Source organism: Podarcis raffonei, chromosome 5 (assembly GCF_027172205.1).
Source record: "Podarcis raffonei isolate rPodRaf1 chromosome 5, rPodRaf1.pri, whole genome shotgun sequence".
Taxonomy (NCBI): domain Eukaryota; kingdom Metazoa; phylum Chordata; class Lepidosauria; order Squamata; family Lacertidae; genus Podarcis; species Podarcis raffonei.
Genome location: NC_070606.1, coordinates 87,973,556 through 88,001,022, shown reverse-complemented (window position 1 = coordinate 88,001,022; position 27,467 = coordinate 87,973,556). Strand labels below are relative to the sequence as shown.

General features: G+C 44.9%; 1 protein-coding gene across 1 annotated transcript in view; it reads left to right on the top strand.

The window, feature by feature from the left end:
* SPATA16 (spermatogenesis associated 16) overlaps window positions 1-27,467 on the top strand; it is a 174,016-nt gene that overhangs the window by 106,271 nt on the left and 40,278 nt on the right. The window contains exons 6-8 of the mRNA XM_053390577.1: window positions 17,785-17,932; window positions 18,280-18,426; window positions 18,836-18,948. Coding sequence (XP_053246552.1) covers window positions 17,785-17,932; window positions 18,280-18,426; window positions 18,836-18,948 — 408 coding nt within the window. The remainder of the gene's footprint in view (window positions 1-17,784; window positions 17,933-18,279; window positions 18,427-18,835; window positions 18,949-27,467) is intronic.

The following is a 27,467-nucleotide window of genomic DNA, read 5'->3' as shown; positions in this document are numbered from 1 at the left end:
GTAGTGCAGATGAGCATCTTCCAGATGTTGTGCCCTCCAGATGTTGCTGGAGACCAACTCCCACTAGCCATGGTCAGTAGGCCCACTGGCCATGGACAATAGTTGTAATCCAACAATATCTGCATGGCCCCATGTTGACTCTCCCTGATCTCGGTTCTCCTCCACACCCCATATTAATTTGGACTCTGCTGGTAAGCAGTTCTAATGGCTACATTTTAGGGTTAGGGTGCGACCCCTTTGATCTGGGATTGAAAAAACTGGAGGTCCCCTCCTGCCTTTACTGTGCCCTATGCTGCCTGGTTCCCTTCCTGGTTCCCCAAGTCGAAATATAGTATGGTGTTTCCTTGAGGAAGGGAGAAGGGTAGAAGCCAGTGCAAGCCTCACTTCTAGGCCGTAAAAGCAACGCAGCTGATTTTCATACCTGCCTGCAAATGACAATCTGCTGCCTCTTATCCCCTTTCCTGAAGGAAATGAATTTTTGCTTGGGAAAACAGGCAGACTAGTAATAATAATACTACTACTTTATTATTTATACCCCGCCCATCTGGCTGGGTTTCCCCAGCCACTCTGGGTGGCTCCCAACAGAATATTAATAATAAAAAAGCAATGAAATATCAAACATTCAAAACTTCCCTAAACAGGGCTCCCTTCAGGTGTCTTCTAAAAGTCAGGTAGTTGTTTATTTCCTTGACATCTGATGGGAGGGCGTTCCACAGGGCAGGTGCCACCACCGAGAAGGTCCTCTGCCTGATTCCCTGTAACCTCACTTCTCACAGTGAGGGAACCACCAGAAGGCCCTTGGCACTGGACCTCAGTGCGGATGATGGGGGTGGAGATGCTCCTTCAGGTATACTGGGCCAAGGCCATTTAGGGCTTAGCAGCTTAGGGGCAGCTTGCTAAAGTATTCTAATCAAAAAAGCATGGTGTTTGATGGGAACATATGGAGTAAGCCAACAAGTACTCAGTTGCTTCCAGGTTAGCGGTACAGGTAGGGTATAGCTGTCAACATTTCCCTTTTCTTGCGAGGAATCCTATTCGGAATAAGGAAATTTCCCTTTAAAAAAGGGGAAAGTTGACAACTATACAGGTAGGGTGCCCTCACAGGTGGACGTGGCAATGCTCTTGCGTTGGTCCAGGGTAGTTTAGCCCTTATGCTGACACCATAATATCCACGCCAAGCCATTAGAAATCATGAGAACTGCAAAGCATAATGCCAACAGAATTTGCCGCCATAAGACAAGGGAGGAATGGATTTAAGGAATTAGATAAATTCATAATAGGTCAGGCTGTTTGGGAGCTACTGGGCAACCTTCAGGTTTGGCGGTTTTGTGGCTCTGAATTACCAGTTGCTAGAGAACAAAAATGGGAGCATTATTTCCTTCATGCCGAACTTGTGGAAAACTGGGTGCTGAACCAGAAGGACTACTCATCTGTAGACTTTGTGGATATTTAAGTTATAATTAGAAAAATCTTAACAATTATCCATAAAGGAAACAGTTTATAAGAAGTAAATAAAGAGGCCAGATACAGGATAAAGGAAGTCTTTTATTTGGTTGTTTGTATTGTTGTATGTTATGCTCACTGTATGTTATGTTCACATTTAATGAGGGTGGGTTTGTGTATTGGGGGGTGTTTGTGTTATGTTGTAAATAAAATTCCAATAAAATTAAAATTAACACAGAAGGACCACTCATCTGATCCAGGAGGGCATTTGTTGTGTTAAAAGATAGTATACAAGGCTCTGGATACTTTTTAAAGAGTGGGCATGGGGCTTGTGCTAGCTAGATAATGAAAGGGATGGAGGTCTGAGGTAGGACACCATTTGTTCAAAGCAATTGGAGGTAAATGACTTAGGATAAGAGCAGAAAGAAGGACCATAAGAAATTCACTATTTATTTGGCAGGTTTGGTTGGCATCAGCAGAGACACCTTAGGGCAGCAGTTAGGGCTTTGAGACCCCGGCAGGGTCTGCTGGTACTGCATCCTCTGCCTCTCCCCTTTAACTGATATATACCAAGTTGATAGGTCTATGAGCCGCCATTTTAAGTACCCACAATGCCACATGAAAACATTAAAGCATTGTGGGTCATTTGTGCTTTCCACTGCTGTTGTTGCCGCCACTGAGCGAGCCTGCAGTACAGTGGTACCTTGGGTTACATACGCTTCAGGTTACATACGCTTCAGGTTACAGACTCCGCTAACCAAGAAATAGTGCTTCAGGTTAAGAACTTTGCTTCGGGATGAGAACAGAAATCGGGCTCCGGCGGCGCGGCAGCAGCAGGAGGCCCCATTAGCTAAAGTGGTGCTTCAGGTTAAGAACAGTTTCAGGTTAAGTACGGACCTCCAAAACGAATTAAGTATTTAACCCAAGGTACCACTGTACTACTGGCGTAGGAGAGAGCCCACCCTGTGGAATTTTGCCAATTTTGCTCGCCAACTCTGATCATGGGTCTCAAAGCAGGCTACCTTCTGGGGAGTCTTTCTCCCATCCACTCAGTCACTTTAAGGCCCTACCGCACACCAAAGTATAAGGCATAGCTGTCAACTTACAGATTTGAAAATAAGGGGCCAGCAACCTTGAAAATAAGGGACCAGCAGCCAAAATAAGGGACCTGCAGCCTCACCTGTTTCAGGCACTCCAGTCTTCCTGTCCTCCTGCAGTCTGGTCAAACTCATGCTGGTAGCTTCGAGAACACAGTCCAACCAACTTTGTAAGCAGAGGTTCAACTGAATAGAATCTGAATCACATGCACCACAAGGCCTATGCAGCCTCAACTTAAGATGGCTCCCCGGCCTGGCTTTGCACTGCAAAGTTTGCAGCAGCACGTGCAACAAAATGGCGTCCAGCATTCAAAAAGCCCCTCAGCTTGCATTAACTAGCCACACACAAGGCATGTAAGCTCCACCCCCCAGTCGTTCTTCTTATTGGGTGAGCAACACAGCCAAGCAACACAGTTGGAGCCTCCCTCCTCCCTGTCCGGCAGGGAGGGAGGGAGAGGAGCTGCTTCCTTTGAAATTTAAGGGACATCATTTAAGGGACATTTAAGGGACATCCATCAATAAGGGACAGCAGCGGGACGTGGCGCTGGAATAAGGGACTGTCCCTTCAAATAAGGGACACTTGACAGCTATGGTATAAGGCGGTGGCTTCGTTCTGAAGGCATCATTGACATGGGGCCAGTGCTGACAAATCCAAGCCATTTGTTTTGTCCATCTCCCTTGTTTCTAGCCGTCTCTTTCTGAGTTCCTCTTATTTAAAAAAGCCACTGTTTGAGAAGAGCTTCTAATCCTTTTGTCCTTGGGGAAAGAAGGAGCAAAACATTTAAGTAGCAGCCCTATTTGAGAGGCACTGGCAGCAGTGTGAAATTGATGAGGATCATGACTGCAGACCTGCTTGGTGACATGCGTCTCCAAGCGCTAGGAGCAAAATCCTGCTTTACGGGCACATCCTCCTATTAAATCCTATTCCTTGGGTACCGAAATTATACCACTGTTCAGCAGCCAAGCATCTTGCCCACCTATACAGGAAGAGGAAAAGGGGGAAGAGGGAACACAAGCAGCTATGCCGATCACGCTTAATTTAGATGTGCCTTGGAGGTGCCATGCAGTGTGTCAAGCTCAGCAGACATTCATAAACCCCCCACTGAATAGTAGGTTTGAATTTCGGAGGTAACCTCTTGGTCATCGCTGTTTTAGCTGGACTGCTGGGGGCCACCTACCACAGTGCATTGCCAGGTTACATCGCATTAGACTTTCCCTGGCTAGGATGATTTTGCAGGCCTGGAGCAAGGAAGAGAGAGAAATTCGATTTAGACAGCATTTAAAAGGTGAACCTGCCCTAATTCAGACTTCCAGAAACAATACACGAGCCAGAAACAAGGCCATCCTTCAAAATCCCCACCTCTCCAAATTTCACAGCGCAGTTCTCCGGCCAAGCAATGCGTACAAAAATGCATATACTACGGTAAAGTGTGCATAAATTTCTGCAATACCTCAAGGACTCCCCATATGGACCCACCCAGACCCTGTAATCATCTTCTGAGGCCCTTCTTCGTGTGCCTCCTCCACGAGAGGTCCGGAGGGTAGCAACACGAGAACGGGACCTTTTTTGCAGGGGCCCCCTGTTTGTGGAATGGCCTCCCTAGGGGGGTGCGGCTGACGTCTTCATTACAAACCTTTAGGCACCAGGTGGAAAGTTCCGCTTCGACCCCTTTTAAATTTGTTGGTGGGAGTTATTGTTTGTAGGGTTTTTTATTGTTGTTTATTGTGTATTTTGTGCTTTTGTATTGTATTTTTATGTTGTGAACCTCCCTGAGATCTGCGGATGAAGGGCGGTATACAAATTTAGTAGATAATAATAATAATAATAATAATAATGCTGTGCATATTGGTGAAAATAGTACAACATCACCCTGCTCTTGGCTGGCAGTATGGCACCTCTGGAATGGCCACGGCTTATATAGATTCCAGGTGGTTGGCCTTCCGCTCTTACTTGACCAGCAAAACAGTACATTTGACTTGCCACTCCTCTTCCAAACTGTTTACACACCTTTGTCTACACTCTTGTGTGTTTTTCTAATGATCATGAGGGGTCACTAAATGGTAAAAATGTGTTGCTCTTCCTGCAGCAAGGGTTGCCAGCTTGGTGCCTGTAGGCACAACAACACTCCTGCTGTGTTTCCTGATGCCCCAGAAGTCTCTGAGATACCTCCCTCGCCATGGCCATGAAGGAAGAAGTTGGAAGAGTGATGCTCTTCCTCCCCCCCCCCCCCGCTCCCCCCCCTGTGTGCTGAATTCAACTTTTACCCCAATCCCTGGGTGGGAGTGAGGAAAGAAGTGACCAGAAGTTGTGATACCTGTGGCATTCACCCGTGCCCGTTATCCTAAAAAGATGGTGTGGCGATCACACAGGGTCCCCGGACGTTTGACGGTCTATTGATCCCTGTGCCACCACTGTGATTGCCTCTTCGCTGCCACCAACCCGTTTCTCTCGGGTACACACAGAGTCCAGACAGTTGTTAACATTAAGAAATAATCAAGTTTATTTTTAGGAGCATGAACAAGTTTATGGTTTGTTAATTTCTCTTGTTAGTTTCTTAAATCTTAGTACCTTTACTGTCCTATACATTCCTAACAACTTCAAACTGATTATCCCAACTATCTATCTGACTCCACCTAACACTTCTTTTTTTAAAAAAAAAGAATATTTATTAGATTTTCCAATTTTTTTAAACAAACAAACAAAAACAGAACCAAAAAAAACATTAACAAAAACATAAAGTTCATAAATCATACTTTTAAATAACAAATTTCTCAGACCTCCTCATACTTCTCCTCCTTGTATCCCAATTAAGGTTATTTGTTCAGCAAATCCTTCACTTAAAGCATTACAGCTTATAACATTACCTTATTTTTCAAACCCTTTTTTCCCCCCATCTATGTTCCTTTATATCATTACAGCTAGAAACCCCTCAGTTTCAATCCAACATCATTTAACTTTCCTTAGTTTTACAGTATTTCTGTAAATAGTCCTTAAATTTTTTCCAATCTTCTTCAGCCGACTCTTCTCCCTGGTCACGGATTCTGCTCGTCATTTCTGCCAATCCCATACAGTCGATCAGTTTCATCTGCCATTCTTCCAGAGTGGGTAGATCCTGCGTCTTCCAATACTTTGCGATGAGTATTCTTGCTGCTGTTGTAGCATACATAAAAAAAGTTCTGTCTTTCTTTGGCACCACTTGGCCGGCCATGCCCAAGAGAAAGGCCTCTGGCTTCTTCAAGAAGGTGTACTTAAATACCTTTTTCAATTCGTTATATATCGTTTCCCAGAAAGCCTTAATCCTGGGACACGTCCACCAAAGGTGAAAGAATGTACCTTCATTTTCCTTACATTTCCAACATTTATTATCGGGCAAATGATAGATTTTTGCAAGCTTGACTGGGGTCATGTACCACCTATATATCATTTTCATAATATTCTCTCTTAAGGCATTACATGCCGTAAATTTAATCCCGGTGGTCCACAACTGTTCCCAGTCAGCAAACATAATATTATGTCCAACGTCTTGTGCCCATTTAATCATTACAGATTTAACCATTTCATCCTGAGTATTCCATTTCAACAGCAAGTTATACATTTTTGACAAAGTCTTAGTTTTGGATTCTAACAATTCTGTTTCCAATTTAGATTTTTCCACCTGGAAACCAACTTTCTTGTCTAAATTGTAAACCTCCATTATCTGGTAATAATGAAGCCAATCTTGCACTTTATCTTTCAGTTTCTCAAAACTCTGCAATTTCAGTCTTCTTCTCACTCTCTCACAACGCAACTCAACCAACCCACAGACTTATCCTCCCTCTTCCTTCTCCAACTCCCAACTCTCAACTGACTTCCACACAACGCCAACTCTCACTCTAACTCCTCCCCTCGGGTTCCCACTGGCCAATCACTTCACACTCATTTAACCCTTTCCTTATGACCCACCTAGGAGGCAAACACCACAGATGGCCAACCCCTAAATTCTCCAGGCACGTACAACAATCCCCAGGCTGCCTGAGACAGTGGCTTAGGATGCACAGAGAACTCCTGATGCAACAGAGAATTCCTCATGGGAAAGCTGCCTCTGTGCACATATCTCCCTTGCGAGGTCGAAGTGACAGCTAAGTCTGGATCCCCTTTCCTGCGAAATAATACACTTACAGTTTGTTGTAGCATCTAACACTTCCTGAACTTTAAAATAAATCTCTTAAGCCTCCGTGGCTTTGCCTCTTAGAGCTCAGCAGAACACAGAGGTGTATTTTTAGCCGTTCCGCAACGCCAGTTTTAAAATAACCACGCCGGGTACAAAAATACTGCCGCCGTCTTAAGTTATTAAACACATTTAAGAACCCAAATAATAAGCTGATATGTGACGTGACCTACATTAGAGGAGGCATAAAACAGCAGATAAGCCAGAAGTTCTCAACTATTACTGTACATGCAATGTTTTATTCATTGAATGGGATGAGCGCTACTGAATGGGAAGGTGGGGGTGCTCTTTGCTGTTTCTTTTCCCTCACCCTTACAAAATAAAAAACAGCCTAGCAATATAATAACAGTAAGAATGCATTTTTCACACACTATTCCAAAGCCAAGGTACCGTTGCAGAAAAGACCCTCAACAATGAGTTTCTCTAAGGAACTGGGAGTAAGCCAAGTCAGGATCCCAGCTCAGAGGATGGATAAGGGCCACTATTCAGATATTCCAATGGGATATCATCTTCCAGCATCATCTATTTCTGCTACTATGCCCAAAATGTCACACAAATTGTTATGTATTCAGTGGTCTGTGTTTGCCTGAGCTTGAGTCTGGACTAAGGATTCTGAGCTCCTGTGTTCTGACTCAATACATGATGTCCAGTCACAGAACATTCCATTGGCCTCAGCCATTGGCCCTTGAACTCTGAGTCGTGATTCACAGCTTGGAAGTTTAGACAGCCAATCACGTTGGGAGTGGGAGTGGCCCAGGTTTTCAGGAATGTATATAAGCAGTTGCTTTGCCCCTGTTTCCCAGTTATGTAGTTCAATAAAGGTTCTTGCTGTTATCGCTGTGTCTTGCCTCGTGGGAACTCACCTACACTTTACAGTGTATCAGATGAGACAGAGTAAACGTTACAATTCGAAAAACGTGTTAGCCACCATTACAATTAGTTTCAATAACGGTACATAATCATCAAACAATCAATACAATTAAACTGACCTAATCCAACATTTTACGACCTTGGAGGGTGAACTACATTTCCTGGGATTCTTTGGGGCAAACCATGCTAAAGTGGTTATGGATGTAATCTACTTGAAAGCACAACATAGAATTTAAAATATGCTACCGCCAAACCGTATATACTTTCATTCCAAAAAGGCATGAGGTTCTCTGCAATTAACCTGCAGACATTGATTGACAGCCATTTTTACCTGTCCAGGTAGCAGATGATGATGATGATGATGAGCTTACAAACCTACTTCAGCCTCTGGCCCACTGGAGAGTGTAAGCAGCCATCTAGGGATGAGGAAACTGTGGCCTTTCAAATTCTCTTGGACTACAGTTCCCATCATCCCTGTCCAATAGCCAAACTTGCTGGGACTGATGGAAACTGATAGTTCTGAGCTTGACAGTTCTAAGAGAGCTTTTTTTTACCTCGGGGTGGGGGGAATCAGCTGCCATTGTCAGGAAACTTCATTATTGCCCCAGGGAATTCTGCTACGCAGCTCAGTACGCTCCTTTGGGGTACACCTGAGTCCTTGGGGAATGCCACTGCATAAATCGTCGGTGTCTTTGGGGAACACTTTATCTCTCAGTCTCTTTCTTGACATCTTCCCAGTTTCCAAAATAGCAAAGCGCTTTCTGCAGCTTCGGGTCATCTTATACAACTTGCATAGACATGAGGGTGACGTATCATGCCACTTAAAAAACTCCCTAATTAAAGGCACATAAAATTATTCAAGGAAATCCAGGAAAATGCAGAGAAGTGGTCTAAACAGAGCATAGATCGATTGCAACAGGTTTTGCATAAAACAAGTGCTGGAAATAGAGGGCTATGAGAGAATCGGTCATGGCTGCCTGACCAGATCTAGCCTGTGTAGAGAGAAGACTTGAGGGCAAAAGAAACAGAGGCTGCTTCATATTCTAGCATGCTGGAAACATGTTCTTTGAGATGCAGGTAAATAAATACCTGAGTCAATGTGAAATCCTCCGCCATCCCCCCATCTCCTCAGACCCTCCAAGTGTCCCTATTTTCCAGGGACAGTCCCAGATTTAAGGAAATCATCCTGGTTTCTGATTTGATCATGGAATGTCCCACTTTTCCTTAGAATGTCCCTATTTCCATCAGAGAAATGCTGGAGGGTATGGAATAGGATGGCCAAAGGGCTTTTTTTTCCAGCCAGAACTCACTGGAACTCCATCATCTCTCAGGTGGGCACCATTGCCATTCTAAGAGAATGAGGGAAGTGTTCATGGTTAGTTCCAGCACCTCTTTTTCCAGAGAAAAATAACACTGGACTGTTAGAATTCCTGCTCCATGATTGCAGTCATGGGATTTTTGTCTATCACATGACGGTATATGTTTTGACTCCGCAGAGTGGGAAGTGACGGAGACAGGATGTTTGTGTTACTGTGTTCCATGAAGTGGGACTATTATCCTTTGTTCTTTCTCTCTTTGCTGTCTGATGCTGGAGAGAGAGGGAGTCATGTTGCAGTGCTCCATGTGTGTTTATTTGTAAATAAAGTAGATTAGCCAAAATGCTGAGTTGCTGAGTTCTGTTACGCAACTGCGCATACTCTGCGGATCTTTAAGTGTGCCAATGTCTGTTGGCATCGGTCGCTATGATGTTTGGGCTGGAGAAAGCTTTTAAGCTCCCAAACAATTGACCAGGAGGGAGGGAACATGCCAATCGGGCATGTGTCTCTACCAGGGTCCTGACATGGACACCCCCATTTTTTTCGGAGAAATGTTGGAGGGTATCTCCTCAGCCCTTCAACCACTCCTTTATCTTCTCTTCATTCTTCCCTCATCCCCATATGACCTAGTAACTCCTGGCAGAGAGAAAGATAGAAAAATCTGCATCTGTATTGTAAATGATTGCATTGCATGCTCACAAATAAACAAGACAGCAAAAATCTCCGCTGTTCTTTCCATTGTTGCTCCACGCTAGTCTGATGTTGGCTGAAGCAAACTGGTGAGTATCATCGGTACTAAGTAGGAGCAATGATCCATAATCATCTGGAAGAACACTGTTTGTTGTTCCCCGTGTTACAGAGGCCCAACTGGCCTCAACAAGGAGCTTGTCTTTCTCCCTTGATAGCAAGTGAGTTTAGGTGGCAATGCTGTGCCCAAGATTTTAGTGTGCCATTATAATTTACCTATGGGGACACAGGTGGCGCTGTGGGTTAAACCACAGAGCCTAGGACTTGCCGATCAGAAGGTCGGCGGTTCGAATCCCCATGACAGGGTGAGCTCCCATTGCTCGGTCCCTGCTCCTGCCAACCTAGCAGTTCAAAAGCACGTGCAAGTAGATAAATAGGTACCGCTCCAACGGGAAGGTAAACGGCGTTTCCGTGAGCTGCTCTGGTTCGCCAGAAGCAGCTTTCTCATGCTGGACACATGACCCAGAAGCTGTACGCCGGCTCCCTCGGCCAATAAAGCAAGATGAGCGCCACAACTCCAGAGTCGGCCACGACTGGACCTAATGGCCAGGGGTCCCTTTACCTTTACCTATAATTTATCCAGCAGTTCTGAAGATTTCCAGTTGGCGGTTATCACTAGCCTCCCTGCAGTCAATACAGCCGTGGCTAATTCTAAATCTCCCTCATTAATTATGCCTTTCAAATGGCCTAAGAGAGATGGCTTAGGTGTCAACGTTATATCACATCTGATTATGTCCTTAATAATATCTAGTATCGTTTGCCAAAATACTCTAGCGCAAGAGCAAAAATAATCTGTGCTCGGTCCTATTCTCTTAAATGGGAGGGATCCTAGTCTTTCAGTCTTCTACAGTCGGCCCTCCTTTGTGGATTCTTAAATAAATGAGCCGGTCTCTGGGGAGGAGAGAGCTAATGCAGAAGGAGAGAGAGAGAGAGCTCCAAGACGCTGGACATCCTTAACACCAATTTTTGATGCATTTATCTGCTTTCCTGGCCTGTTGCCAGAGTTCAGGATAGGTTAACATTCATGATGAAGAAAACAGTGTAACCATTAAGAACAGAAAGGAACCACCACCAGTCCGAAAGCCGAGGCCGCAGGAGAAAGTCTGGAAAGGTGCTTGTGGGGGGGGGGGGGCAAGAGAGTTTGGCCTTTTAAATAATGATGATGATGATGATGATGATGATGATGATGATGATGATATTTATACCCCGCCCTCTCCAGCCAGAGCCAGGCTCAGGGCAGCTAACACCAATAAAATCACAGTAAAAACATAATTGGGGGGGGGCAATTTAAAATACAGGTTAAAATGCAATTTAAAATGCAGCCTCATTTTAAAAGTAGCCAATAGATCAAGACCATAGGGGGAGGGCAACATAAGGGTCAGACTGAGTCCAAACCAAAGGCGAGGCGGAACAGCTCTGTCTTGCAGGACTGCGGAAAGATGTCAAGTCCCGCAGGGCCCTAGTCTCTTGTGACAGAGCATTCCACCAAGTCAGGGCCAGTACTGAAAAGGCCCGGGCCCTAGTTGAGACCAGTCTAACCACCTTGCGACCTGGGACCTCCAAAATGTTGTCATTTGTGGACCTTAAGATCCTCCGCGGGTTGTACCAGAAGAGGCGGTCCCATAGGTACGTGGGTTCTAGGCTTTAAAGGTCAAAACCAGCACCTTAAACCTGACCCTGTACTCCACTGGGAGCCAGCTGGGGGTTTTCCAGACCCACAGCAGGAACTGGGGGGGGGGTAAGAGGCTTCATTGTACCTTATGCCCACTTTAGGCAGCTGTTTTGCAGAGTCTGAAAGGAGGGGGGAAGCCAAACATCCCCTCTCCTAAACCTACAATTTTGCAGAATTTATTCCACCTCAAAACAAACAGAATCCCTCCTTTTGCAGGGAACAAATGTCCCCCACCCACCCACACAAATGGGCATGGAAATTCGGCTCAGTGTTTGTTCAGAGCACTTAGCACTCCTTACAACAGTCTTGTAAGGTGGCACTCTTAATCTCACGGTCTTGAGTTAGAGCCCCACAATGGGCAAAATGTTCCTGCACTGCAGGGAGTTTGACTAGATAATCCTTGTGGCCCCTTCCAACTTTACAATTCTATGAGTCTATCATGAGGGTTAGAAACTTGCTTTGTAGAGGAGATGCAACACCTGAGCAGCAAAGCACATACTTTACACAGGTCCTCAGGTTTCAGGGCATCTTCCTGAGGATATGGAGAACCACTGCCAGATGATGCTAGGGATAGATTCAGGAGAAGTTGCTTCATACATTGCAGTGCTGGAATTCTCAGGGGGTTGGTGGATGCAGAAAAGAGATTGATGGAGTTTTTTTGCAGCGACCATCTGCAACACCAGCATCCCTTCCTGTGGACAATCTGCTGTGAAGATTATGAACAATCTGCCGAAAACATTGCACCAACAGAAGCATAAGTTGTCCTGTATGGATAACACACATTGAGGAGCACCACTTGCTCTTAAGAATGAAAACTCCCCTTGTTCCAACCCTGAAATATTTATGGACCCAGGATTTGTTATGTCCATGAAGACTTTAGCACACGCACGCACACAGACATACACACACACAAATCCACGAAGATGACAAAGCAAATAGCAGCAACATACATGGGGTGGAAGAATGGGTTGTACTCTCAGCAGTGATATTTACCAGCATCTTGTCTATTGCTTTCCCACTTTGGGAGACCTTTTATTGATGGCTTCCTCCAAAACAATCACTGTTTGCAGGTCACTCAGACTGTGGGTGTTATCAAGACTTTGCTGTCATGATTTCCTCCCTGCCTGGGAGTCAAGTCCAGTTAAACTCTACAGATGTGGATTGCAGAGACGGTGAAGTAGCATGAAAAATTCCTTCCCAGTACCCCAAAAGACTAATCAGCCAGCCCCAGTGTGTTCCTCTGCCTCAATGGGAACGTGGTTGACTGGGTTGTGCCACCTGCCTACCCCAGCTGAGATAGGGGAACCTGTGGACTTGTTGCTGAACTACAATTCCCATCATCCTCTGGCCATTGCCCATGTGGCTGGGAATAATGGGAGCTGAAATCCAATAAAGCCACTTCCGACCCTAGGGAGGAGGTGGGGTTACGGCCTTCCCACCCACAACGCCTGCGCGGAGGCTGGCTCTCAGCCCCACGCTTACAGCGGAGAATCCTCTGCCGCGTCATCCCATGGCCAGCCTATCGGCTGGCTCAGAGGGGTGTGGCTTGCTGCTCTTAAGCCAAGCACGGCAGAGGAGCTCCTTCTTTGCCACTGATCAGCTGGGGAATTTCCCACCCATCCTCCCTTTAAGGTTTTCCTTTGACCTTGCTATGGACTTCGGTTGATTGCCATTAAGGGGCTTGGTAGGAATTTTTCCCCTTGGCAAATTGGCACCGGCCATTTGGTTCTTTTGCCTACCTCGTAGCAAATTGTCACAACTTTCACGGTTTGGCGGTGAGGCATTGGTCGGGGTATTGTTATGTAGGGGGGAGGAGCGCCATCACCTCCCCCAATTGCGAAGGGTAGTCCAGTAAAGGACTCCGGGGGCGTGGCCCCGTCCGAAGCCTAGGGAGGCCAGGGCCCAAGGCACGCCCCTGAGCAGTGACCCCAGGGGAGTGCCTAGTTGATGTGCATCAGCAGGGCTCCCCCTGCTGGTGTTAACCCTTCCCGGCCTCTCAGGCATACAGCCTGAAGCCGATTAGTTGATTAGGACCAATGCCTAGGCCGATACCGCTCATTTCCTGCAATCAATAAAGTTGTGGCCAATTTTCGCCCATTAACCTTAACTATGGTGTCTTGTGTTTTTATTTCTTCCGGTGGGAGGTGGGAACTCACCATGCAACATCTGGGAGGAGGCAGCAGGTTCCTGTTATAAATACATGCCCCCACCTGCCTCAGTTTTTGGTGCCTTTTTCTTTGTTTCCCTGTTCTACCCTATTTTTTTCCCTTTCTAGACATAAAGCCACTTTGCTTTCTGCTTTAACCGATAGGTTCCACTGTGAAATGGTTAGCAAAGGCAGGTCACCTGCTTCTTGATTTCATTTCCAGGACGTATTGCAGAAGGGCCAACAGATCAAATTGCTGTTTTCATCCGAGGCAGCGTTCTCCCGAAAGTGAAGTGGCATAATGCGCGCCAAAGTACCTGTTTATGTCCATTACAAAAGAGAAGACAAATACTGAATTACCTCAGCCTTTCCATTCCAGCCGAGCAGAGACAATTGTCTCGGCTTTTGGAAACATTACTCAGATTTACACATAATTTCTCAAGCAATTTTGCATCGCCCAAGAGTGACCTTGAGAGCCGAAATGCTGTCTTGTTCAGTCTGCCAGTAAAACGGCTAGCGGTAATTTCTCAGTTCCACATAGAGATTTCTCAGAGACTCATTCCAGGGTGAAAATCTTTGCCTTCCTCCTTTGCCTTTGTCGATTTGTCTCTACTAAAGGGCACTCTCTGTTAAACTGGCCTTTGGGTTAAAAAACGTCGGTCCAATTAACGTGCCATGTCATTAGGCATGGCTGCTTAATGAAAGGCAAACATGTTTCTGAGTAACTAGGGTTGGAGAGGAAATTTGATCCTGCTTGCCTGTGAAGGCAAACCTACCTAATTTGCCCTTTGCGAAACAATATGCAAACCGAAACAAACTTCTCCAAATTTCGCAGTGCAGTTCTCCAGCCAAGTAATGTGTGCAAAAGTGCATACCATGGGATAAATTGGACACATAAATGTCTATATTAATGAAAACAGCATGTGCAAATGCATTATATTGGGGAGATTGCTTTCAAAAATGTGTATATATTGCAGATATTAATATTGCACAGCATGAAGCAATTGGATACATAAAAGCTGGCCCATTTTGGAATAAAATTGTCCAGACCCATTATTCAAAGCTTTACTAACCAGAACGTCTTTAAAAACTGATAGAAAACAATCAATGATGCAACCATAAAGTTGTATAAAGTACAGTGGTACCTCGGGTTACATACGCTTCAGGTTACATACGCTTCAGGTTACACACTCCGCTAACCCAGAAATAGTGCTTCAGGTTAAAAATTTTGCTTCAGGATAAGAACAGAAATTGGGCTCTGGCGGCGTGGCGGCAGCAGGAGGCCCCATTAGCTAAAGTGGTGCTTCAGGTTAAGAACAGTTTCAGGTTAAGAACAGACCTCTGGAACAAATTAAGTACTCAACCCGTGTAGGACCCTGGCCGACTGGTATGTTCTCTCCTTCCTGGTCATTCGTTTGGGAGCTTCAAAAGCTGTCTTCAGCCTGAACATCACAGCGACTGATGCCAAGAAACATCAGCACACTTAGGGATCCGAAGAGTTTGTGCAGTTGCGTAACAGAACTCAGCAACTCAGCATTTTGGCTAATCTACTTTATTTACGTATAAACCCACACGGAGCACTGCAACATGGCTCCCTCTCTCTCTAGCATCAGACAGCAAAGAGAAAGGACAATAGTCTCAATTCACAGAACACAGTAACACAAACATCCTGTCTCCGTCACTTCCCACTCTGTGGAGTCAAAACATACACCGTCATGTGATAGACAACAACCCCATGACTGCAATCACGGAGCAGGAATTCTAACACCCCCACCCCCCAAGGCTATGCAGCTCCTGGGGATGCATCATTTTCACATGCTTCTCCCACTGTGCCTGGGAACAAGAGACCAAAAGCCATCTCCCTTTCAAAATCAAGATTTGCAATGGAATACCTTAATCACATGAGCTAAGGTTAAACACTCACACAAAAGAGCAGAGAACATCAACAGTTAATCATGAAACCAGCTAAAGAGCTCTCTTCTAGCTTAGTATCCTCCAATGGAATTTTCTAGCGTTAAACCCTTAGCAATATACATAGAGGCATTCACCATTTCCAGTGTGCGATTAAACAATTATACTGAACAAAAACTGCTTACAAAAATATGTATATTATAAGAAATTCATACTAAAATGCTGGCTATTTCTCGTGAGATTTTTTTTAAAAAAAATTACAAACTGATGTGGAAATTAAATGAACTGAATTTAAGAATGGAAAAATGAGACACTGAGACTATCCAAAACTGATAGATTCACCCATAGAGAGTAGCTCTATTCATACATATTTTCTCTCTCTCTCTCTCTCTCTCTCTCTCTCTCTCGCATAACCTTTTAATTAAATTTTCAGATTTTACAAATTCTTTTAGACAGTACTCAAAACAAATCTCTCATATCCATTGACTTCCCACCTACCCTTCCATGGAATTCTTTCCTTACCATATAAAATTGCTATATTACTTATATATTCATACATTCTAAGCTTGACTACAATCAACATGTGGAAGCAGGGTGGATTGGATAAAAATCAATGATTTTTTAAAAAATAGGATTTTTTTTATTTAAATCAGATTTTTTTTTATTTAAATCAGATTTTTAAAATAAAAGGCTTTTGGAAGAAAAATCTTTCTATATACAGTTTTCTATTTAAGTTACATTATAGTCCAAAGGCTATTCATCAGGAAATAAGGATTTGCTTTAAGTTTTTCATGTGTGCTAAAACTCAGTCTAAGTTGTGTGGTTTTTAAAAAACGTTTAACCACATCAGTTAACAAACATGGATACATATGCTATAATGTTATTGTTTTAGTTAAATAAATTGTTTAAATTGTTATTAAGGAAATGATTATTTTTCTCCTTCCAATAAAGTACAGCAGAAAAGTTGTCCAAATATAAACAGTTAACTTATTAAACCTCACAATAATTTCATAATTATCTGTCTATGTATTTCTAATAGTATAACCAAATCAGCAATTTTCGACATAACTTTAAAAACTAATTTATTATTCCAAAAATGAAACCTTCATCTGATTGTAAATATTAAGATTATGCCAGCAAGAATGAGTCTTTCTGTAAAACAATTATATAAATCAAGTTTTACTGACTAGTGATTGAAATCGTGATTGAAATCAATTTGGTTTGTGTTATGTATTCAGACTGGCTGCAGTTCTCACTCTGGGCCACCAGTATGCAAATGAAGGACTGAGAGTTGCTTTCACTGATTGGGTAGTTAGTTGGAATTTGTTACTGTTACACGTTATTGAGCATTATATAAGGCAGCCAGCTTCACTGTTGTTCAGAGAGACTTGGAGCAGTGCTAACTGCTGTAATAAAGAGCTGTTGCTTAAAAGAGCTGTGTCTGTCGCCCATCTTTCCCGCAATACAACAGTTTAAATCAAATCCACCCTGCATGGAAGGATTCCTCCCAGTGGCTCCACACCAATCGAACCTTGCACACAGAGCCTTTGTGCATAGAAGCTGTAGGATACGGGTGAGGCATACAAAGCACATGCAGCTTGAATGCTACAAGGCTCTCTGTGCAGTTGGCTAGATAATGTGTCCCTGGATCAATCCCTTGTCCAGTGTGAATGCCCCTTGAAAAGAAGACAAGGAAGTTGACAAGCAGTGTTACCCCTTGGACTGGCTGAACAAAGGCAGGCAGCTTGGGGTCAGCTGAGATTGGTGGGGCAGCGACCCAATCGCCCTAACAGACCAGGCTCCGCTGCATAAACGTTCTTCATAAATGGATTATAAATTGCTTGCCCCTTCATTATACCCTGTGTATTGTCTCTTATATCTGGATAATCCACATTTGAAACAGCCTAAATTTAGATCAATTCTCCAAGCTTTGAACAAACTCTCCAGTGGGTGTAGATATGACCTTCAAAGAAACTAAAATTCATTTTCTTATTATCTTGGAGATAATTTGCCTAATGCCTTTATTCTTCCCATGCAAGGCGCAGACCTGCCGCAGTGAAAACTGTTTACAAATGTTCTTTTTCTACATTAAAATTGATTTTCCGAGAGCGAGATAGGCAATGCATTCTGGAACTAATTTGAATTTTTCTCTAATTAATATTCAAACCCAAAATATGTTATCTTTGCATGACTGTGCAATTATTAAGGGGGAAATATCATCCATGAAAGTAATTATTTTTCATTTTCCTCTTTCCTCCTTTCCCCCCTCCCTCTCCCCCTTCTTTAATAGCAGATCACATATTTTTTTTAATAAACACACACACAGAGAGAGAGCCTGTATCATATCTCTTTCTTTCCTTCTTTTTTTTTTAAGGCTATGATTGAGGAGGCCATCACAAGAGCCGAATGTTTTTCCGTGATGTACACGCCATTTGCAGCTAAAGTAAAGGCTGAAGAAGTAGACAAGTTGAAGGAAGCTTTCACCAGAAAGCACCCAGACTATGTGGAATACATCTATACAGGTGACAAGGTTGACACCCTACAACACGAGGGATGGTTTGGCCAAGATTAATTAAGGGCTTTTTGCCCCATTGATTTGGATACCAATTTCCTTTAGGATATTTCTACACTGGCATTCAGTTTACATATTAATTTCACATTATGGGGAGGGCGGAATCATGAATCCAAAATGGAAAACAATAAATCACACCAGAACGGAAAACATGCCGTGTGCCCGCCCCCTGGGCTCTGGAAGTGCTTGTGCTATTTATTTGTGTCATTGATTTTTGGAGTTCTCTTCATATAAAGATAGAAAAACTGAGTGCCGTTTTGAACTGTGCATGTTCTGCTTCCTCCTCTTATTTTTCAGACCCTCATGGACTTCACAGTTTGCCACAGACAGCCAACTGGTCTTGCCCTTCTCCCCAGTGTTATCTGCTGACCCTGGGCTTCAAGAACAAGGAAGTTGGGAAATTTCTGGAAAAGATGTCCAGCAGGAAGTTGCCGACATTTTCAGGTAACAAATGTGGATTCTCTCTCACACATACACAATTGATAATGAACTGGTATCTCCTGGTTTTGTCATTTTTGCAAGTCTTACATTGCTGTCTTGGATGGATGGATGGATGGATGGATAGATACATGACATGTTCTAAGCCAGACAAGAGAACTCGAAGAGGGCTCAGAGCAGGGCGTGGCTGGGGAAGAGCCCTGAGGGCCAAGTGGTGATGCTCAAGGGGCCACACCCAGCCCTCAGGCCTAAGGTTCCTCAACAATGTGGTAAAATGAGACATTTGGCAACCAGCAAGTCATGACTAATCCATTTCCGGGATTAAGTTTCCACACAACAGGGAGTTATCTTTTCAATGCGATTCTGTCCACAGCTGTTAGTTCTGTTAAATAATGCTTCTTTTATACCTCCCTAGAGCATAAAGCTCCATTCAGTCCTCTTACAAAAGAAGAAGCAAGGAGACACCTGGAGACAATTGGAAAAAGAATCTTGCCAATAATGGATTTCATCAGAGGCACCAAACTGACTGTGAGTATGATAATATTTTTAATACGGTTCCCATCCCTTACAATAAATGGTATATATTTTGCTGAAGGTGAGTAATGAGGTTTCATACTGCTATTTCAGGCATGGCTATCACCCCAAGCTTCCCATGTAGTCCTCAACAAGGACAAAACGCTAGCTAAATGTTTGCAGACAACTGCAAATCTTTGCCGCGCTGTTGTGAAAGCGCAGTATTATAATTGAGCAAATCCAGGAAATGCGGAATTATAATCCAGCGGCACTATAATTTAGCTCCTGCAGCAATTGCCTTCTTGCTTCTGCTGCTGCCGAAATGAATGAGCTGCTTGTGATGAACGGCTTTGCCATGCTGTTGCGAAAATGCAGTATTATAATTTAGAAAATTCGGAAAACACAGAATTATAATCCAGCAGCACTATAATTTAGCTCCTGCAGAACATGTGGCAACTGCCTTCTTACTTCCACAACTGCTGAAATGAACAAGCGCTCTGTTTCCAATATCCAGAAGTGATTGCCATTGTTCTTAACCTGAGGTACCACTTTAGCTAATGGGGCCTCCTGCTGCTGCCACACCACTGCCACACGATTTCTGTTCTCATCCTGAAGCAAAGTTCTTAACCCAAGGTACTATTTCTGGGTTAGCGGAGTCTGTAACCTGAAGCAAATGTAACCTGAAGTGTCTGTAACCTGAGGTACCACTGTACTTAAGGTTTATATAAGGCAACAAGTTAAACAAGTCAAGAAAAAAAAATTTGAGGGGGAGAGCTACTATTATAGTAAAAAGGGTAAAGGGACCCCTGACCATTAGGTCCAGTCGTTGCCGACTCTGGGGTTGTGGCGCTCATCTCGCTTTATTGGCCGAGAGAGCTGGCGTACATGTGGCCAGCATGACTAAGCCGCTTCTGGCAAACCATAGCAGCACACGGAAACGCTGTTTACCTTCCCACCAGAGCGGTACCTATTTATTTTCTTGCACTTTGACATGCTTTCGAACTGCTAGGTTGGCAGGAGCAGGAACTGGGCAACAGGAGCTCACCCCGTCACGGGGATTCGAACTGCCAACCTTCTGATCAGCAAGTCCTAGGCTCTGTGGTTTAACCCACAGCGCCACCCGCGTCCCTTAACAGTCAGCTTGAATCCAAGGAGGGTGGTTGGGGGAACCCAGTGAGGGGAAAACAGGTAGGGCCCCAGGTGAAGGCTATTTAAATGGCCAGGGAGTGGACCCAAGGGAAGCCTTTCAGCTCCGTTGGCCCCACCCTCCAGCCCAGCCTGCATCCCCATTTGCCAATCAAGGATGTAGGCTAGGATCCGGCTTCTGATAGGCAGCGCAAGCTTATGCCCACGCCCCCTATCCAAACGGGATTCAAGTGACATGATTCCCTCGTCGAGGCCATGGAGACGCCTCTGCCATCCCACAATGCCGCTGAGCGGACTTCCCTACCACTTTCCAGTGTCCCTGCTCTCTCTGGTGTTTCAGCCCTTTCTCTTTCATGCAGCTCTTGAATTCCATCTCTTCAAATCTATGAAGAGCACTTTTCTTCAACTCAGCTCATGTACCATATTTTCGCTCCTCCCCCCCAGCCTTTTAGCCAATTATAAGGATAGTAAACTCCTGGTTTAGTGTCCATTTCCCCTTAACAGCCACATTCCTAGACTGAACTTTTGACCTTCTGTTCAATAGATCCCGAGTAGAACAACCACTTGTACTTTTGACCTTCCCATGAAAATGGACCCTTCTTTGAGGAGTGCCCTTAAAACCCAAAGCAGCCATTTTATAACAACCAAACTTTATACAATATGGTAGAATGGCTTCTTTTCTCCCTTTTTGGGGGGGGGATATTTTGAAAATGAACCGGTTTATCAATTATTTTGAAAGAACATTGCCACTCATATATGATCAGAAAAGGAACAGGACACGTAACTGAAGGAAAATCTTTTTACATAATGATGATGAAAAGTGAGAACCCAACCCCAAAACCTGATTATAAAGCAATCTAAAGATGGTACTACAGGACAAGAACTCCTCTGTCATTCCTGTCTAGACACTGATGAAATTGGACACTTCTGTTTCCTGTGGAAGTAGTCCAATTTTTTGTTTGAATTATATTTGCAGCTATTATTTATCAGCCTTAATACTTATTCCACGGAAGAATGTGCTTTATAGAACACTTTCCTTCCAGTTACCTGCTATTAGCTTTTTGAATTTCTCATGGGTTTTACAAAAAGATACCGTATTTTTCCCTCTATTACACGCAGATTTTTTCTCCTAAAAAGTAAGGGAAAATGTCTGTGCGTGTTATTGAGCGAATGTGTGGTCCCTGGAGCTGACAAGCGCGAGTGAAGGCATAAATCAGGCAAATATCAAATGGTCCGGAGAAGGGAGGAAAGGAGGAAGTTGCTGCTTTCCTGCATTCTGCCTCAGGGTCTTACTGCCCACCCGCTTCTGTTTCCTTACTGTGTTTGCTCAAACGGAACAAAGAGCAGAGAAAACCCCTCCCCTCCAGGCAATTCCTTTCCGTGCGTCTGGGACTCGAAGGCAACATGCAGGTTGGGGGGGGGGAGAGAGAGAGAGCTGGCTGGCTTGTGGGGGGGGGGACTTTTGCCTTCCTTTCCTCCCTCCGGTAAAACCCCTCTCCTGCATTCTTAGCCAGCTGCTTCTCTGCACACCCCTCTCCTTGTCGCTTCTATGTTTTTCCTTCCCTCCCTACTTAAAACGTGGTTCCAATCACGGATCCACATGGATCCTCAGGATCTTTGCATTGAGTCACCCCAAATTCACCATCAGATCACATAGCAATGATCTGATGCAAAAACAGGGCTGCAATGGTGCAAAAACATGGTTACAAAGCACGGATCCACATGGATCCTCAGGATCTTTGCATTGGGTCACCCCAAATTCACCATCAGATCACATAGCATGTCCATGGCTACAGCCTGCACCAAAAAAATCACACACCCACTGTTGCCTGGGGCTGCAATGGTGCAAAAACGTGGTTACAAAGCACGGATCCACATGGATCCTCAGGATCTTTGCATTGGGTCACCCCAAATTCACCATCAGATCACATAGCATGTCCATGGCTACAGCCTGCACCAAAAAAATCACGCACCCACTGTTGCCTGGGGCTGCAATGGTGCAAAAACGTGGTTACAAAGCACAGATCCACATGGATCCTCAGGATCTTTGCATTGGGTCACCCCAAATTCACCATCAGATCACATAGCATGTCCATGGCTACAGCCTGCACCAAAAAAATCACGCACCCACTGTTGCCTGGGGCTGCAATGGTACAAAAACGTGGTTACAAAGCATGGATCCACATGGATCCTCAGGATCTTTGCATTGGGTCACCCCAAATTCACCATCAGATCACATAGCATGTCCATGGCTACAGCCTGCACCAAAAAAATCACGCACCCACTGTTGCCTGGGGCTGCAATGGTGCAAAAACGTGGTTACAAAGCATGGATCCACATGGATCCTCAGGATCTTTGCATTGGGCTACCCCAAACTCACCGTCAAATCACATGTCTGTGGCCGCAGCATGAAGCACAAAAATGATACATCCACTGTTTCATTCAGAATTTTTTTTTCTTGTTTTCCTCCTCTAAAAACTATGTGCGTGTTATGGTCAGGTGCGTGTTATCGAGCGAAAAATACGGTAGTTTGGGGGGGGAGTACACTACAGTTGAAAAGAAGCAATTATTTTCTGTAAGATCTCCCAAACTTCAGCTAGTTTTCTCTTTGAAAGGCAATGGTGGAGGCATCTCAGGACACAAGGGTGGGGGAGAACTAATTAGCAGCCCAAATCTGCAAGCCGGTTGTGCCAAAACACATAGCAGATAGTTAAACTCTGGAATCTGAAACAACAAGATATAGCAATGGCCATCGACTCAGAAGACCTTGATGCACAAATCCATGGAAGATAAGGCTATCAGTGACTTCTAGTCATGGTGATTATTTTACCTCCAGAACCAGAGGCAGTATGCCTTTGAATACCAGCGCCTGGAGATCACAAGTGGGAGAGTGTTACTGCACTCATGGCCTACTAAAGGCATTCCACGACTATCTGGTTGGTCCTTATGGACCTTCTATGGGCATCTGATTGGCCACTGTGAAAAAGGAATGCTGGACTCCCATAGGTCTTTGGGCTCATCTATCAGGGCTCCTCATACATTCTCGGTCGGTCTGCTTCAGCTGGATCTCGGTTTTTCTGCTCAACTGGTTTATGGGTTTGGCTTTAGTTGGGCTCCCTGGGCTTCAGTTTCCAAGGGAGTCTTCCTGCTTAGAGAGGCATTTTTGCTGCCTTTCTGTTCACCCAGCCTTTTCAATAACTTAGCTAGTCTGTCCCTCTGTTTCTTAAATCTGTGCTTAACTTTTGGGGTATAGCTAATTCTGTTTTGTTGCGGCATTTATATCTGGGGTGGGGGGCTTTCCTCTTCTTTTTGAACAGTTTCATGTCTTACTTCATGTTTAAATTGTGCTTTAATTCGGCTGTAAGGTAGGACGCCATCAGTAAACAAATAAATATGGGGCAGGGCAAGGAGCATTAAATTGAAAAAGAGCCCATAACCAAAATGGGAGCAAATCATGGGTACTGTGCTGGTCCCGGGGGTTACCGTGTGGCGTGGCCTGAGTCCAGTCCGAGGTTGAGGGTGTCATATGGAGGCTGTCCATCAAGGCAAGGAGTCGGGTGAGGTCAGGAACTCTGGCAGAAGAGCAGGACAGGGTGCCGGCAGGAACAGGTTACCAACAATGTTGCTCCTGCAACCTGGGACTGGGCTGGCTGGCTTTTATCTCCTCTGAGGCATAGGGCAGCCCCAGTCCACAGGTGACTCGCCTCTCCTGGCCTGGAGGCGAGCACTCCTCCTGCAAGAACTTAGTTCCCTCCGCCTCTCTGCCCTGAGACTCTGCAGCTCAGGAGAGGCTGGAGGGTTACTGGACTCAGAGGCAACCTCACTTTCCCCTGATGGGGCTGAGAGTGGAGCACCTGCAGGCAATGGGTCCTCCGGAGCCAGAGCAGATTCAGCTGGTGTCTGCTCCTGAGGATCCAGCACAGGTGAGGGCCCTTCAGGTTCAAGCCCCAGCCCCAGCTCAGCCAGTCCTGGAGGCGGGGACTCCTGTGCAGGCTGGGATTCCTCAGGTTCAGCCTCTGAATCCGATTCCCAGGCCATCACAGGTACATGTACACGTAGATCATATCCCTGCAGAATTCACGGGATTAGATTTCTGATTCCGCCTCCCCAGCTGCCCTCCCTCTGGCACTAGTACTGCCAAGCGCACTGCAATGCACCCAGCCATCGCCTGGAATCAGATGTACAAGGGACCTTCCAGAGAACTACCCAGGAACTCCACCACCTTAACTCATTTCAGCTGCATTCATTGCTTATCTCAGAGTACCGATAAATCATTGCCTGCCTTGAGATTTCAAAACTGGAAAAATGTAGCACGAATATTCCAGCAACAACAAAAAAAAGGGAGTTCTGCCAAAACATGTCACACACATTTTATCACGGGAGACCTATCCGTCTAGTGCTCTCTGCTGGTTGTCAACATATAAGGATTAAAAGAAAATGCTATTATGGGTAATTTTCCCACACAGTCTTCCCAGACCCTAGTCCCTTCAGGTGTTCTTGGATTAAAACTCCCCTCATCTCTGACTATTGGCCATGCTGCCTGAGGCTAATGGGAGTTGCAATCCAAAGCGACTCCTTCAACATACATACCGGTATGCTGTGGCATGTAGTTAGGAAATCATTTTCCACTCCAAAATAGCACTCATTGTGGTGGACACCAGCATTTAGGTGTGTGTGCTGCTTTTTTCTTTTCTTTTCTTTTTGCTTTTCTTTTTAGTCCCTACTTTGTTTCAATAGCATGGCAAAGACCTCCTTCACATACTCTTCCAATCCTTTGGTGAACGAATAGAAATTTGAAGGATGCAGAATTCAAACCCTGCATCTTTAGCATTCCAGAAACCGTTTGTTTGTTTGTTTGTTTCATTCATTTCTAGACTACCAACAAGTGTGGGCCAAGGTTTGTTGCCACACATTACAGTTTCTTCTTTAGGAATGTGTTTATTTCGGCGATCCACAACACAGTGCTTGTGGGCACTAGCAAAAAGATCTCAGCAAATATTCCCTCAGAAATCCGCAGTGCATGAAAGACTGTTGACTTTCTGCTCAGTTCCTATTTGCACTGGCTCAGCGTCTCCTACACTGAACGCAAACCCTTAAACATGGCTTCATTCCACGGGAGGCCAGGACTGGAACACCCCACCCCTTCCTGTTCTGAACAGAGAGGTGCAAAGAATGAGGACAGCAGTGGCTAGTGGGGGTGCCTTTTTTGCCTACACCATTTCAGCCATTGTGTTACTGGTGCCCTCACCACTTTCTCAAAGTTCCAAATGTGCCCACTGCCCCCCACATGTGGGCGATAATCACTACATTATTCAATTATCCATTTATTGTGCTTCTAGGCTGCCCTTCAGCTAAAGTTTTCAGGGTGTTATACAAGGACTGAAATTAAATATGGCATTAAAATTAACACTAAAACCACAGAAAATTCTAACACACTGCTCAACTACAAGATCGTGGCAATACAGAAACCACGGTGGACAGGAACTGCCCAGCCCACACAGCCTTCCATCCTCAAAGGCAAGATGAAACAGATTTCAATGAGCAAGGCAAATCTCTTGAATGTTTCACACCTGCGGGGCCGTAACCAAGAAGGCCCTGTCACGAGTCACTGAGGGACTGGCTGCAGTTATAGGTGGAACTTTCAGCAGAGCCTCCCAAGTAGATTTTAAACCAGGCATAGGCAAACTCAGCCCTCCAGATGTTTTGGGACTACAACTCCCATGATCCCTAGCTAACCGGACCGGTGGTCAGGGATGATGGGAATTGCAGCCCCGAAACATCTGGAGGGCCGAGTTTGCCTATGCCTATTTTAAACCATCAGCTGGAAGGGAACGCAAGAGCCATCCTTTCAAGCGAGTACCCGGATCACAAGTCATATAGGGTTTTAGACACAAAGGAAGCACCTTACATTGGGCCAAGTAGTGGACAGGCATCCAGTCCCATTCTTTCAGGAGCAGCATGACATGACAATTGGCACCTGCACTTTGCCTCAGAGGCCTTCTTTTGTTATTGTCCTTTGCCTTCCTGCAATATAAATTGGGGAAACTGGTGCTTGTTCCACCTGCTATGCTAGCTCCTTGTACTCCTTATGAAAAGCCCGTTTCCCCCCCGGAAGCCTGGTGCCAACTCTGTTTCTTTCCCCCTTCTTCCCATTTGTCAGGCATTCAGCTCTTTCCCCTGCTAAATCATCCAATTCTGTCGGCCCAAAGCCTCCATTTAAGCTTGCTATTTACTTAACCTTCACTGTACCGGGATGAGGTGGTTCCAGCTTCATCCTTGGCCACTTTATTATTTTCTTTACTGCAGCTTAGTAGCCTCTTGAACTCCACTGTAGCTCAGGTAATTCTCATCATGCGCTTCATCTCCCCGTGGGCTCTTATTGCTGCCAGAAGCAGTTATTTACACTCTCTTTCTGCATTTTTCGTTGCCACTGAAACACAACCCCTGACAGCATCCAACCTGCTATAATCCCTGGTTTCCCGCCCGCTCCTTAAAGCTGAGAATTAGGTTGCTTCTTCCATTAGTCTCTGACCTAAAGTAGGTTCATAGAGAATTGCTATAACTATCGAGCATTATCCAAATCAGGTAGCCAATTTCTTAACCTCAAGGGCAGCCTCACATAGACAGCAGTGCAGTCTGCCTCTGATCCTGAAAGTCGCATCCTGCCATCAGGACTAGTAGCCACTGATAGCCAAATCCCCCATGAAATAATCTAATCCCTATTTAAAACCATCTAATTTGGGGGACAGTGGCTATCACCACACCTTGGACCCTCACAACTGTTGGTTTTTTTTAACCAAAGTGTAAGGAGGCCTGATTTCCATTAATGGATCTAGTTTGGAACGCATGGAACTGCTTTTAGAAGGCTTTTTTTTAAAAAAGGGACAAATTAGTTGAGGATACGTAGATATATCGGTGGATCTGTTGGCGGAGCCTTCTTGGTGGCATCCCCCATTTGTGAAATGCCAGCCCTGGTGAGGTGCGACAACCTTCCTTATTATTCACATTCAGGAGGAATTTAAAAACAGCCTGTTCAGCCAGGCATTTGTTGGTTGAAATATACTGTTTCTGGCAAGCTTGAAATGGTGACCTGTGTGAATATGTGACTGCTTTTAAATGTTCTTACTTTTTTAATGAGGCTGGTAGGTAGGTAGGTAGATGTTTATTAATGTGGTGTGTGTGTGTGTGTGTGTGTGAGAGAGAGAGAGAGAGAGAGAGAGAGAGAGAGAGAGAGGACACTTGGGTTGCGAACGTGATCCGTGCGAGATGCATGTTCACAACCCACAGTGTTTGCAACCCGCAGCTGCATGCATGTGCATGCGTGGGTTGTGATTTGTCGCTTCTGCGCATGCGAAAGCACAATTTAGCGCTTCTGCGCATGCGCAACT